A 13,790-nucleotide genomic window follows, 5' to 3' on the forward strand; every position below is an offset into this window, starting at 1 on the left:
TCTTTCTCCTCACTGCTGCTTTCAATTTCTTCCCTATCCAAACTGTAGCTGGTTTGGGTTTGCCATGGCCCAGATGTAGGACCTTGCACCTCGTTTTGTTGAAGTTCATGAGGTTTGCATTGTTCCACCTCTCAAGCCTGTCAAGGTCCCTCTGGATGTCCCATCCCTTCCCTCCAGTTGTGACTGCCCCACACATCTTGATGTGGTCAGCAAACTTCCTAAAGATACACTCAATCCTACTGAAACTGGCTCGGTGTCCCAGTCATTTCCCATCTCCTCCTCACCACTTCTGCATCTGTCATCCCAGTGCTTCCTCTCCCACTCTCAGACTCATATTCAGTTGGGTATTAGGTAGTTGCCTCCAGCTGTTAGCCAGAAAGAGCTGCTTTACAGCCAAAGCTGCCCTCAACTTCAAATTAAATTTTACAACTGAACCTGAACTCCTGTTTGAATCTGTATGTTGTGCCTGTCTGAACATCTCCAGATTAGATTCTGAGTCCAAAATAATTCTTTAGAGTGATTTATGCTTTTTTTAATGGAGTTGCTTAAGATCTTTTGCATTGTGAATATTTGGAAGAGAAAAACAACACTGTTGCACAATTAAATTTTATTTTTCTGTCTTTTTCAAGGACTGGTCAAAATTCTCTTAGCATGTAGATTGAAATAAAATTCAACCAAAAAGTGTAGGAAACTGGAATGAACAGAGAATTCCTGTCATTCTGCATCATTTGGTAATGTTGTTTCTATCTCTTGAGTAGGAGAGAGTGGAACAATCCTCTATTGGAAATTACGTAGTAATGTGTTTAGGATCCTCTACCAAATGCCATTCAAATGTAAAACAAAATTTGAGAGACCTTTAGAAAGACAAAAATCAGTTTATTAAATAATTTATTTTTAATATATTAGATGTATACATGCACTATATCTGTTCATGATCATACAGATAAGAAATCCCCAAACCACAAAGAAGAAACTTGACCAAAAAAATAAAAATAAATCTTTGGTAGAGAGAAGATAGATCTAGTGAAATACTTGCTGAATGTGAGAGTAAGGAGCTCTAAACTGAAAGGAGATCAAAGAAAGCGTTGATATGAACCAAAGCAATAACAAGAAAGGAAGGTTTTTAGCATAGAAAATACAACAAGCGTGTTATGTTACAAAATTGCCAGGTTTTCTTTCCCCTTCCCTGGGTGACAGCTGCTCACAAGATGCCTTGCCTTGCCTTGGTGACATGTGTTTCCTAGGATAGCAAGTGACTGATAGACCAAATAGCTCCACCACACCTCTCCAATAAGTGCTCTGATTTACTTGGACTAATTTGTCCTGCTGTATCTCTAGCTAGCCAGCAGAAAGCTGGGAGGAGGACTTGGCTCATTACCTTTGAGGTGCTGTGCAGAAAAGGCTGTGGCTCCATTTAGTCACATTAAAGTGGGCAGAGGCAGGGAGAAACGAACCGAACAAAAGGCTCTGAGTGTCTTTCCACTCAGCTGCTCTCCAGTGCAGTCCTGACAGCTCACAAACGCAGGGGCAAGCAGACTGACTATTAGGAGTGTTCAGAAACAAAACTAAATCAACCTAAACCCTTTCAGCTTTTTTATTTCCCTTTTCTTTTGGTCAGAATCTGTCCACTGTCATGCCTGTACCTCACATCACCAGCCCTGGATGGAATGAGCTGTGTTTTGGCCAGAGCTTGGTCTTTGTCAATGCCCAGCACAGCCCAATACACCCTTAGCAGGAGCCAGCCCTGGCTTCTTTGGAGCATCTGGTGCTTGGTGAGACTTGGAAAGGCAGGTTAGCTTTAGGTGCCATATCCCCTTATGCAGAAGGGATGTACGTTTTGCATGCACAAACCCTATCTCTGCTTTCTGAAGGCACCTCATTGTCTCATGAACTAACACAAACAGCCCAGGGACCTACTGGAGCTACATTTCTTCACCACTCACGAACAATTGTCTTTTCTAAGCCCTGACATCTATGTTGGCCACATGGAAATCAAAAACACTTGTGTCAGTGGGAGCAGGATCCAACGAGGAAGCTGTTCCTCTTAAACTCAGTGTCATTCTTTCTGGTGTTCTGGGCTGCTTTTGCCACCCACATGATCAGCCCAGGCCTGTGCTGACATGGATTATAATTTAGTAAGGAAATTAAATTAGGATTCTTCTGGACAACACACAACGTTCACCTTCATGAAACCTCTTTTTACACTGCTTATAATCCAGACACCTACAGCATGGTGGTTGGTGCTTTTCCTACAGGGAAATGACTCATTGAATCAAGTGCAAGACATTTACACCAATTTCTTTGTCTTTGTTCCATCAGCCCATTTGGGATCAGATCCAGATGGGAGAACCTCAGCTACAGCTGGTCTGCCAGGTCCAAACAGGCTCCTGCTGCTTCTACATCCTGGCACAGGAAGGGGCACAGCTCACTGGTGTTTCCACAAAGGTTTTCACAGTGCATCATTGAGGCCTTTCTCCTAGGACCTCTCTCCCAAAGACATTTAGCCACCAACCTCTTCAATGGCCTCCTAAGGCAGCTGGAGCATAACTGAGCACCTTGCTTCACACACACAGTGTCACTGCTGGTAGAGGAGGTTTACTCTGCCTACTGAACCCACTAAAACTTATCTATGACTGTGTCTTCTGTAATTTTAAACTGCCACTTTTGTTTTAACCTAAGATTGAATTTTATTTAACACATTTTGCTCTGGCACTAGGGATCCCTCCAGTCTGATGGGGAAAAGTGTAGCTAGGTTCAAGGGCTGGGACTTGTATTTTCAAAACAGAAAACAGAATCAAGCTGGAAATGAGATTCAAGACTCAAGAGTGAGTGCAATTAGTCCCTGGAACAACTCGTAGATGACTGTATCAAATACCACATCTCTCAAAATCTTTTACTACTAAGGCCAGATGTCTGCCTTGGACAAATTTTGTGGTGCCATCATCACTCTTCATCTCAGTAGTGTTTCCTTGAAATAACATGGGACAATAATCTCTTTCTCCTGCCAGAAACACTGAATGAATTTCTATGGCCTGATTTATGGAGGAGATCTGGGCAGTAGGCTCTTCTGGCTTGGACTCTGCTATGACAGAAGTGAGTCCATCCAAGTTGTCAGGGACTGCAACTTCTCCATCAGGTCTTCCAGTTTTTTGGGTGACCAAGGATTTCCTTTGCTATTAAATAAAAAAGCATACCAAATAAAAGAAGAACAATAAATACAAATAAATAATCACAATACACAGAGGAGCAACCCACAGATCATGTGTAAAGAGAGGGACTATCAGACTAACACCAAGACTGCACATCTCATTGCCTGCTAGGGAGATGATGTCTCTGACCAACACTCTACTATATTGCTGCTCATGCCAGGGCAGGAGACACCACAGTTTTCAATCAGTGTCAGCCCCTCCATGCTCTGCAAGTGTGGGGCTTGCTGGAAGAACCCCAGGATGCTGCCCCGTGCTGCCACCGCTGTCTGCTGCAGGCCTGGCTCTCCCAGGACCTTGACGAGGAAGTTGATGTATCTCATGGCTAACCGGAGTGTCTCATTCTTGCTCAGCTTTTTGTCTGGTGGGTGGGTGGGAATGAGTTTCCTCAGCTTGGCAAAGGCGCTGTTGACATTTTGCTGCCTCCATCTCTCCCTCGTGTTCGTGAAGATCTTCCTTGTCATTCTTAAGGTGCTGTAAAGCAAAGGAGACAGTGAGTGAATGCTTGATACCTTTGGCTTTCATGCAAGCTGCTGCTCTGGGGGCACTGTAACCTCTGGGCCACTGTCTAGCCCACAGTAGTTGTGGTAGGCATTTATAATTTTTTCTTTCTGTGGTTGATATCCTTGTGCTTCATGTGTTGCACAGATTCATTCTAATCCCCATAGTCCTGTCCCCATTTACAGCCATGATCATAAGCATTGCAGCTGCAACCAGATGCCAGAGTTCAATGAGAACTTCACAAAGGAGTTAAAGGAGTTTAATTTCCTCATAGAATCATTTGATGCTGCTACAAGCCCAGCATCTCCAGGCTCCTGAGAGTTCCCCTGCAACAGAATTCCCAAAAGCCAATGTATCTGTCATCCCACCAGGCTGTGTGAGTGCCACAGGGACCATTCATGTGGGGGAAGGCAGACAATCCAGTGCAGAACACATTCAAGCTTTCCCACCCTCATTTCACACCTTCCTGCGTTCTGCTCCCAGCTGGCCCAAGCTTGGTGACTCGTGGCTGAAACTAAGCCTTCATCATGGGCCTTCAGTGAGCAGATAGCCAGCACTACAGACATTTGTGACTATGGTTATTTCAGGAGACTTCTCCAGGGGAAGGACAGTCTGGTTCCCTGCACAGCCCACACTGACTGCTCACTGCTGGTGGCAGAGACTCTTCAGTCTGGTTCATCCAGGCTTCTGCTTTAGCCTCAGAGAGATGCCAAGACTAAGCCAAAAGTGCCATGGGTGCAGGTTGCAGAGGGAAAGTGTGATTCCTACAAAACATGCAGTCATCCCAGCCAAAATGTCTACCCATTTTCACGCTAATCCCTCAGAGCCAAGAAAAAGGAACCCAGTGCCCAGAAGAGAACGGAGCAAGGGGTGCACAGTGATTTTGAATGCCATTTACCAGAAAGAGTGACAGAAATTCTTTGCATTGTCCTAACCCTGCTTCTACCACCATTGGAAAGAGTCCTCCATTCTCTCCCACAGCCCTGCAGGAGACACTCACTCATCCAGCTATGCCAGTGGCACACAGACAGCTGGAGCAGGGGAAAACTATCCAGAGCCAAGAGACTAAAGGACAAATGTTTCCACGTACCCTCTTATGCATGTGAAAACCTCAGCTTTTTATATTCATTGGCAACCCCCTCCTCACAGCAGTCCCACAAGGGAGCGGGGAGCAGGGGGAGAATAGCACCCTTCATCCCCAGAAAGAGGAAACTTCGAGGTGACAGCTCAGCTGTGTCCTGTGTCCATTTGAAGCAGCCTCAAACCATGCAAGACGCTTGTGGTTCACCAAAACACGTGGTAAAAGTCGGAGTGAATAGAGAAACACAACTGTGACTCATAGGTTAATTGGGATGTCCTGTCAGGGAGCCAAGACAGGCAAGTTCCTGCCCAGCTCCTTCGAGCTCCAGTCCAGCACTGACTACCAAGTGCCAGGGAAACACAGTTGCAGCCCTGTAAATCATGTCACAGCTGTCTTCAGGGGCTTTTAGTTGGAGAAGCAGCCAGTGCAGGCACAGCCACAGACACTGTATATGGCTGTGCTCACACTGCACATACCTCACAGACTTCTCTTGGCCATGGCCTTGGCAGTGCTAACACATTTCTATTTTGATAGAAATCTGAAATTGCTCTCATGCCCAGTTGTCTACTCTGCTTTTAGGGGATGACAAAATTGTCTCATCAAAATGCCCTTGCTCCATGGGAGGCTCATTTAAAAAACAAGCCCTCATATTTCAAGTTGCTGGGAGTTTTTCTTATTTTTTTGCAGCCTTGCATTAAGATCCATTTCTCAATCCAAATGAGGATTATACATCTCTTTATATTTTTAATTGATCTCCATGTATCGCTTTGGTTTGTGCTAAGGGAACAAATCACCTTGGTGCTTTGCACCTACCTGAAATATGCTGCATGCACCTTTTTGGCAAGAACACTACCACACCAGTGGTACAGATTTTAAACACTGCCTTCCAGTGCTTCTCTGTACTGCTGTGTGTTTGCTGCCTAAGGCAAAACTTTAGCCTTTACAGATTTATTCTTCCAAGCAGCTGCTCAGATCCATGTGAAATTCAGAGTGCCACCTGCTCTCTCTTTCTTCTGTTTTGGTGTTTATGTTGCTGTTTGTTGTTGAGTTTTTTTCTAAGGCAAATTTCTTTTTGTACAAAGGCAGTTATTTTTTACAACATGGTTAAGTTATTTGGGCTTCCTTATTTCTTCTGATGGGTTGACTGGATTGGTTTTTTGCCAGGCTTTTTTGGCCTCTGCACTGTAATTCTGGGTCCATGTTTGCTGGACACCTGTTTACACCTCATTACAAATACCAACAGTGTCTGCTCCTTCTCCTTCTGCAGACAGTCCCCAGCACGGCACTCCAGGAAAGCAGGTCAATGACCAGCCCTGGTGCTATGATCATGTCATCTTGTCCTGTTAGTGGTATTATTGGTGGAAAAATAAACCCAGCCTACTCCTTCACGCCATGCTTTCTTTGTCTCTCCTCTCTTGCCTTTGGAAAGGACAATACTACATTTGTGGTCACAAGCCTTGTCAGCAAACAGATGCCTTTGTGAGACCAGCTCCTGCTTTACACTTCAAAAGCGCGTGTTTGTGTTTCTGACATTTATTCAAGATCAGCAAACAACAGCTCCTTTCCTCTCCCTGTGCCTCCCCTTGCACTGATAGCTCTATGAAGAGTTTTGTTTCAGGTGTAATCCACCTCCATACGTCTCTCTGCCTTAAATTCCTCTCAGTTTTCTCTTTACTGGTGTGGGTTTCTTGTTGTTGTGTTTAGAGTTTCAGCTAGAAACACAGAAGAAAAATTATCCTGGTCCGATCCTGCAGTAATCGTAATGTTTCAGCATATGTTCTTTTCTCTGCAGTCACCTACACATCCTGTGAGTTCTCCGTAACCACAGCACCTTCCAGCTAAAATGCAGCCAGTTTACTGATAAGGGATTGATTTCCATTTCCTTTGTCTCATTCCCCTCCTTATTTTCCTTCCTTCTCTCCAACCTTCCCCACCAAGCTTCTCTTTCAATATGATATTACGTGCAACTTCAGGTCTTTGCTAATTTTGCACATCTGAGCAATGTATTCTTTAGCTTTCTCTGATGCACTGTATAAAATGCACATCATCTAGTGGCTGTGTGGAGCTTATATCCCAGTGGTCCCTTTTAAATTTGTGCAGAAATCACCTGTTTGTACATATAATGGACAGATTTACTGCACTAACATGCAGGCTTGGATTCTGTACTTTCTCTACCTTCCCCAACCACAGATTAGCAGCCATTAAGCTGACAATATAAAAAAAAAAAAACAACAGAAATGCAGCAGCTCAAAATCAAAAGATTAATTCTGCTCTCAGGGGTGTAAATCTGGAAGTTTACACCGTTTTCACTGGAGGAATTGTTTTGAGAGGCAAAATGTTGCACTAAGGACAGGATTTAACTCAGATCAAGAAGACACATCCAGAAGTAGTAGGTAGGTGCAGTTTCATGAGCTAAGATCCACATCTGCAATGTGTAAAGAGAATTGTGCAAAGAAATAACCTCCCCAGCCCAATCTGCTCCCACAGCCAGAAAGAGAAAAATCTGAACCATCACCCACCAAACTGGTAAGTGGAGCTCTTTCCACCCCTTTGAAAAATACAGAGATGAGGGGTGAGCAGAATAGTGTCTGTGTTTAGTGCAGCCGCAAGTGCTGGCAGACAAAAGACTAAACCACAGAAAAGATGAAGATCTCTCCCATAGCAGCAGCTCTCACAGCCTCTCTCTATGCAAAAGCCTTTCAGGCAATTCAGGCAGCAGCAGAGCAGCTTAGGCACAAAGCACATCTCTGCTAGGCATTCCCCAGCAAATGGCCCCCGAGCCAGCGGTTAATGTCTGAGGGCTGGCAGGGGACTCTCCAGGAGCCCAGCACTCAGTCATAATTAGCAGGATGCTATTAACTAAAGATCTTGGACGAGAAAGTTCCTCCCTCAAGTTATACCTTTGACCTCGGTGAAGTTAAATCCATGTTTAAACTGGCCACTGGAGACCTACTCCTGCAAATCTTAATCAGACAGCAGATGCCTGCTGCCAGCAAGAACTGGAGTGCTGCTAGCAAACCTGCAGTGCCACACCATTACTCCACGGAGGAAACCCAGTGCCTGCTCAAATCGGTTATTTAACACATCGCATTGGATTCTGTAAAGTCCCCTCAGCCCTTAAGTAAACGGCAGCAGAAGAGCAGATGGTGCCTGTTCCCTGTGTTGGGCAGGTGCTTGGGAGCCTGATCTGCCACAGGGAGCAAAGATTCCCCAGCTATCACCACCCCTTGCTGCTGTGCTTTGTTCACTTCGCATCAGTGTGATCTGGACAAGAGGAGAGAGGGGAAGCTCACTGTTTCCCTCTTCAGTTTCATGCAAGCCTCGGAGCATGGGACTCGGCGTCATGCAGAGAGCAAAACTGAGCATGGATGTCACAAACCAGAACACTGCCTATACCTAACATGTGACGATTTCGTTTCCATTCCCTAGGAGGAATAAGCTCACTCTTTGCAGCTTAACCATGCTGTGTGGTGGCTTGGATTTCAAGGACTTTCTTTGGGTTGAGAGGGGAGGAAAGGATAGAGGGGACAATGCACCACAGCTTGACTGCAAGAGGAGCAGCATATATCTAGGTACAGGCTCTCCCCTCCCAGCTTTTCTCAGCTCCCTCTCTGCATTGCTGCCTCCCTGTATCTCAGCACTGTACCCTTCCCACCTGAAATCCCACAGGTGCACTGGTGGACAAGGACACAGAAAGAGCACAGCATGCTGGGCTGGCAATCACAGACTTGACCTTCTGTCCACATTTTCATGGTTCCCTTGCCTCAGGCCAACTCCTTTTTTATTTTTTCCCTGCACGTCTTTGTCCCTCTTGCCTATAATTAGTTTGCCTTATCTGCAAGGTTTGTGGAAAGCATTTTCAAGTGTGTGTGTGTGAGCATTTGTGTGAGAGAGCAGACTCCAGCACACGGTGGCACAGCTTAGCTCTGCAGTAGCAGATCCTATGTTTGTATAATGAAAGAGAAGAGCCTCTCCCAGGGTGATTCCTAACACTGGCAGTGAACTTAATTTTATTTCAAATAAGATGTGGGAAGAGGAGCTACTTCAGGAATAAACAAGGGCTCCTTTCGCTGCCTTGTGCCTCTGCTGGGAGTGTTATCTGACAATCATACCACAGTACAAAGTACAGCAGAGCAGCAAAAGCACTATAAAAACCAGTCTGCACTGACACAGTGATTTACCTTTTTTAGAGTCTGTAAATCTGGGACAAAACTCACATTGTGGAATATCTGCTTCTGGGAACCCTCCTGTCTAAGGGCAGCATTTACAGAAACTCTCACAGCTACACTGTGCTCTCACTGAACCTTTAGAAAAAGGAAATCACTGGAGTCTTCAAAAGCAGCTGTGTTAAGGTCTCAAGATTAAGTCAGCCTTCACATTTGGGGTTACTATACTGTATATGATCCCAGTTTCAAAGGGCAGGTCTTTCACCTGACCCAGTGCTACCCTTGGGTTGCTTGGCTTTGTAGTCCAGTTGCCCTCCTGGTGGGTGCAGGTCTTCAGCAGAGGAGAGAGCTCACTACTTTCTGAAGAAATAGCCTAGCCTGCAGACTTCACAGCCTGCATACTGTGGCATCGTGTCCTCTAAACCTGCCTTGGAAAAGGAAGCTCTGTAAAGCAATGGGCTGCCATCCAGCAGGCATTTGGGAGAGCACAAAATGCATGGCCAAGAACTTACCCATAGTGATGAAGAGGTATAATCAAGAAAAGGTTTACTCTGCACATGGGAGTGGTGTTGTTTGGTTGTTTTGTTGTTTTTTTTCCTGTAGCTCCCCTTTGGTCAATGCTTTTTATGTTCCTCTGCAGAAAGGTGAATTATACCACAGCTCTGCACAAAGCAAAGAACCTGTTCTTGGGGTTTTGCTGAATGGAGGTCTAGTGCATTGGCATGGGCAGGACAGCTTGCTAAGCTGAGAAAGGAACACTGTGCCAGGAGGTTTAACCTTTATTTCCTAAACTTGCCCTTGTGTTATTTTCTGTTTAGAAGAGCTGAGAGTCTTGCTTGGAAAAGAGCTGCTCTGTCCTGCTGGTCCCTTCTCTTTAAAGGAAAGTGGGTTTCCTTTTAAAACAGTCTCTGCCAAATTAACTTTGCTGTACTACATACAGACACTCTCCCTGTGCTTCAGGGTAAACACAGAGAAGAAAAACAGCTTGGTTCTCTTCCAGGAGTCTTTCAGGACTAATTTTTTTCCAGGGCAGTGTGCAAATCCTGTTCCAGACAAATATTTCTCCCACCTACTCACATCACTCATTCCTGCATACCTCTCTCTGCACCTTCTTCCTTACTGGAATGAGGATGTAAAAGAGGAAGGGCACCAGATGCTGTGTATCTTACAGCTCAGCAAGAGCAGTCTGCATCAGCTCATGCTGTTAGAGAAGTTGCTAGGAGCAGAGAGGGGAAAATTCAGGGCTCTACAGGACATTTGCATCAGGGGGAAGGTTCATCTTTATTATGTTTGACTATGACCCCCAAACAATATTTGCTTTTGCATTTTATCCAGGTCTGTTCGGAGGTTGGTGGCAAATCTCTCTGTGACTTCAGCCAAAGCAAGACTGAAAATCTGACAGCATCCCAATAGCAGCATGCAGTGCCCTGTCTCCCTGCCAAACAGAAGCTGAAACCAGGCTGCTCTCCACCTCAGCATCACCCCAGGGTCTGCTGTAAGCACATCTAGAGGTCACCATCAGCACAGAGCAATGTGGACACCAGCCAGAATGCAGCTTCCAAAAGTGAGATACAAACCACTGCAAGACAAAGGCCACAATCCTTTTCTCCCCTCAGTGTCACACCACTAACCTCTGTGGGGCTACACCTAATAGAAACAGCAGCACAAAGACCATCCCTGTCTCAACCACACTCTCCTAGGCACCTGCATATAGTCCCTAAGCCTCCTACCTGGCTTGCCTGCTCTGTGAGCACTTAATTTCTTGGATCACCTGCTCATATCACAGTTACCTAATGATTTATGTAAGCGAGCAATAAAACCAAGCTGCATTTTTTTAGGGGGTTTTGGGGGGAGGGTTGTTTAGTTGGCTGTCTTTCTTTTTATGAAATGATACAGAAATGCACAGTGGAAAAAGATTCTGAAAATGAAATATTGTCCTGTAGTGTTATAAGGAATTCAGGAAGGACAGAGAGGGCAGGTTTTGCAGTTTATTATCTTTCTCTGACAAATGCAGCTTTACACAGTTTTACCACTGGAACATAAACATGTTTTATATTGGCAGTTTCAAAAGTTCTATTACAAAACTCAGAGTTAACTAATCATTAACAGCAGAAGTGAATTAATAAAATTGCTAAGATTTTTCACCTAAGTGAAATATTGAAGTGAGAAAAATTAATCTGTTTTACATAGCTGTGACACAGATAACCAGTAAAGTATGGGGATATTTTTTAATACGAAAGGACTGGAGTTTAAAACTGTTTCTTTACACCTTTACCTGTTGACACTGTCAATGCATTTCCACAAGCCTAGTGAATAAGCATACAATATGAGACTAATTAAGACATGATTATTTGTGCTTTTGCAAGGAATTAATTTTAAGTATCAAACACCATTGGAGAATTCTGTTAAGTTTTAGTTCTAAACTCAGAGACTCTATGATGCTTTGTGTAATCATTTTGCACCAGCATAATAACCCTGATTTACAGCACTTTGCAGTGCTATAAATGAGTTTTCCCAGTGTGCAATTACACAGTGATGATGTAAGGAAATCTAAGAAGAGCAGGAACAGCAATTTAAAAGTCACATTAGTTTCCTCCACATCTAATCATCAATATTTCTGTCAGAAGCAGTAAAACCAATCAATATTTTCTTCTGGTGAAGTCTGATTCACTGATTCTCTGCAGAGACTAGGAACTTGAAAAGTCCAGGCACAAACTGTTAGTTCACTTGATTAAGTGCAGCCACCTGTAAGTGGCTGTTCTCATCACTACTCTGTCAGATCAGGTGCCTTACTCTTAGATTTTTGAGGACAAGAACCAGAGGTGCCATGATAACAAATGAAAATCCAGTGATTGGTAGAAGGCTAATGCAGAAATTCCTTCCTTTAAGGATATTTCCTGCTCTGAGGGGAAACTTTGGCATTCCTAAGAAAGTTAAAAAGATATGCCAAAAAAAAGGGGGGAGCCCTTGCTGTAAAGAGAAGAGACCATTGTCACTTACTTTTCTGGTCACACGTACTTGTGCCTCTTGAAACGTGGTCAGAGGGTGAACAGACAGCAAAATCAGATGCTTCCTGTATTTCTTTCCCGACTGCTTTTCCAGTGCCTGGCCACAGAGCTTGCTCTTGCTGGAGTCAGCCTAGTGCTGCTCCCGGCTGCCTCATTTATAGAGTAGCAGGTCCTTTGTCTGGCGCGTGTCACCACTAGTCCTAGCAATCCAGGGAGCTTGTTTTGCATCTCCCAGGAGATTCTCTCTGCCTTGCCTTTTCTCTTCTCACCACCTCTCCCTCTGCCCTGTTCTGGGGCTGACACGGGGCAGTAGCTGAACCTGTGCTTCCTAACCTTACAGTAACTCTGGCTAGGTTAGGTGCACTTTTCAGGGAAGGATGGAAGTGACATTAGCAAGAATCTAGTTTTTCTCTTTTTATTTTTCTTCTTCTGTTTGGGAAGATTATTTTAAAATTATTTTACTTATTTAGTCAGAGCTGAGCTTGTAAATGTTTCCAGAGACAGAGATGCAGTGCTCTTTCAAAAGCCTCCTTTAATATGGCTCAGTACCGAGGGACAGGCTGGTGTTGTTATTGTATCTTCCTGCTCTGACAGGATGTGGGCTGCAGTTATGATGCTGACCATGTGCAGGCAGATTGGTCCTGCACTACCTTCTTTGGTGAAAGCTCCTTTCACTCAGCATCATGGCTAGCACCTTCTGCAACCACAAGACAGCTACAGCTGCTGCTGACTCAGTGCTGCCCCAAGTCCTGTGCTGGCCCTCTGCCTCAGTCTGTCTGACAACAGGAGGTTACAGGTGTGAATTCACACATCCACCAGCCTGCCCTTCACTTCAGGGTGCAGGCAGTGCCTTGAAGGTAGGTTTAATTCATGCTTTTACAACAACAGATGAGTCAACACCATTCCCCTGTGGCTAAGATGCAGATTGGTGAAATAGACATCTTTCTCCACTGCTGGGATGTCCCCAAAGCTTCTTCTTGCTCGAGGATAACAGGCTGACATCTGACTGCCAAAAAGTCATTGAAGCCCATGTGTCTGTGTCTATGAGACAGATTGGTCCATCCAGCCTCACCCTCCCACTGGGTAACAACTCCCTTCATAGGTATAACACTGGCATAGGTTGCCCCGAGGGATGGTCCATGCCTCATCCCTGGAAACAGTTTAGGTTGGATGGGGTGATGAGGATAATTGAAGATGTCCCTGCTCAGTGCAGGGTGGTTGGACTAGATGATCTTTAAAGGTCACTTCCAACCCAAGTCATTCTTTATGTCTATGAAAATAGTCACGAAATTGTCTCAGGCACAAGCCAACAGGGGCATAGCCTTGTTACAAACACACAAGGCCTTTGGGGCCCATACGACCCTTTCTGCACCTCCATCCATGTCTCAATTAGGTGCTGGGTGGGCGAACATAAGAGTAAATAGGGAGAATAAGAGCAAGATGCCTACTGGAGCAACAAAATACTAAAGGGGACCAAGGGATGGGGAAGGAGAAGCCCCAGCTCACCACCTAACATTTTATGGGGCAAGAAAATACCTGTGCCCAGGATAAGGAAGCTTTGAGCACACTCCACTGCTTCCTTCTGCCAAGTCCCAAGAAAACTCAGCTCTTTACCCAGACCAGTTCTCCCCAGACAGCGAGATGGCTCAGCAGTGCTCACCTCCTGGGTGTTTTAAAGTAGTGAGAATGTTTCAGCTAACAGGATTGCCCCCATAAATATTAATGGCCCAGCAGTGGAATGATGCGGTCACTCTCCGGAGAGAATGAGCTGCAGGTCCCCGCCGGGGCAAGTCGTTCCCTGCAGAGCTCGACTGAAGGTTCAGCCCTT

At 45.0% G+C, this 13,790-nt stretch overlaps 1 protein-coding gene across 1 annotated transcript; it reads right to left on the minus strand.

Moving 5' to 3' along the window:
- Positions 1–3,316: 3,316 nt before the first annotated feature.
- On the minus strand, positions 3,317–3,670 carry TAL2 (T-cell acute lymphocytic leukemia 2). The gene has a single exon (XM_009080232.1). The coding sequence runs from the start codon at positions 3,668–3,670 to the stop codon at positions 3,317–3,319; it is 354 nt and encodes a 117-aa protein (XP_009078480.1).
- Positions 3,671–13,790: the final 10,120 nt, after the last annotated feature.

The sequence above is a fragment of the Acanthisitta chloris genome, unplaced genomic scaffold (assembly GCF_000695815.1).
Source record: "Acanthisitta chloris isolate BGI_N310 unplaced genomic scaffold, ASM69581v1 scaffold15478, whole genome shotgun sequence".
Lineage (NCBI taxonomy): Eukaryota > Metazoa > Chordata > Aves > Passeriformes > Acanthisittidae > Acanthisitta > Acanthisitta chloris.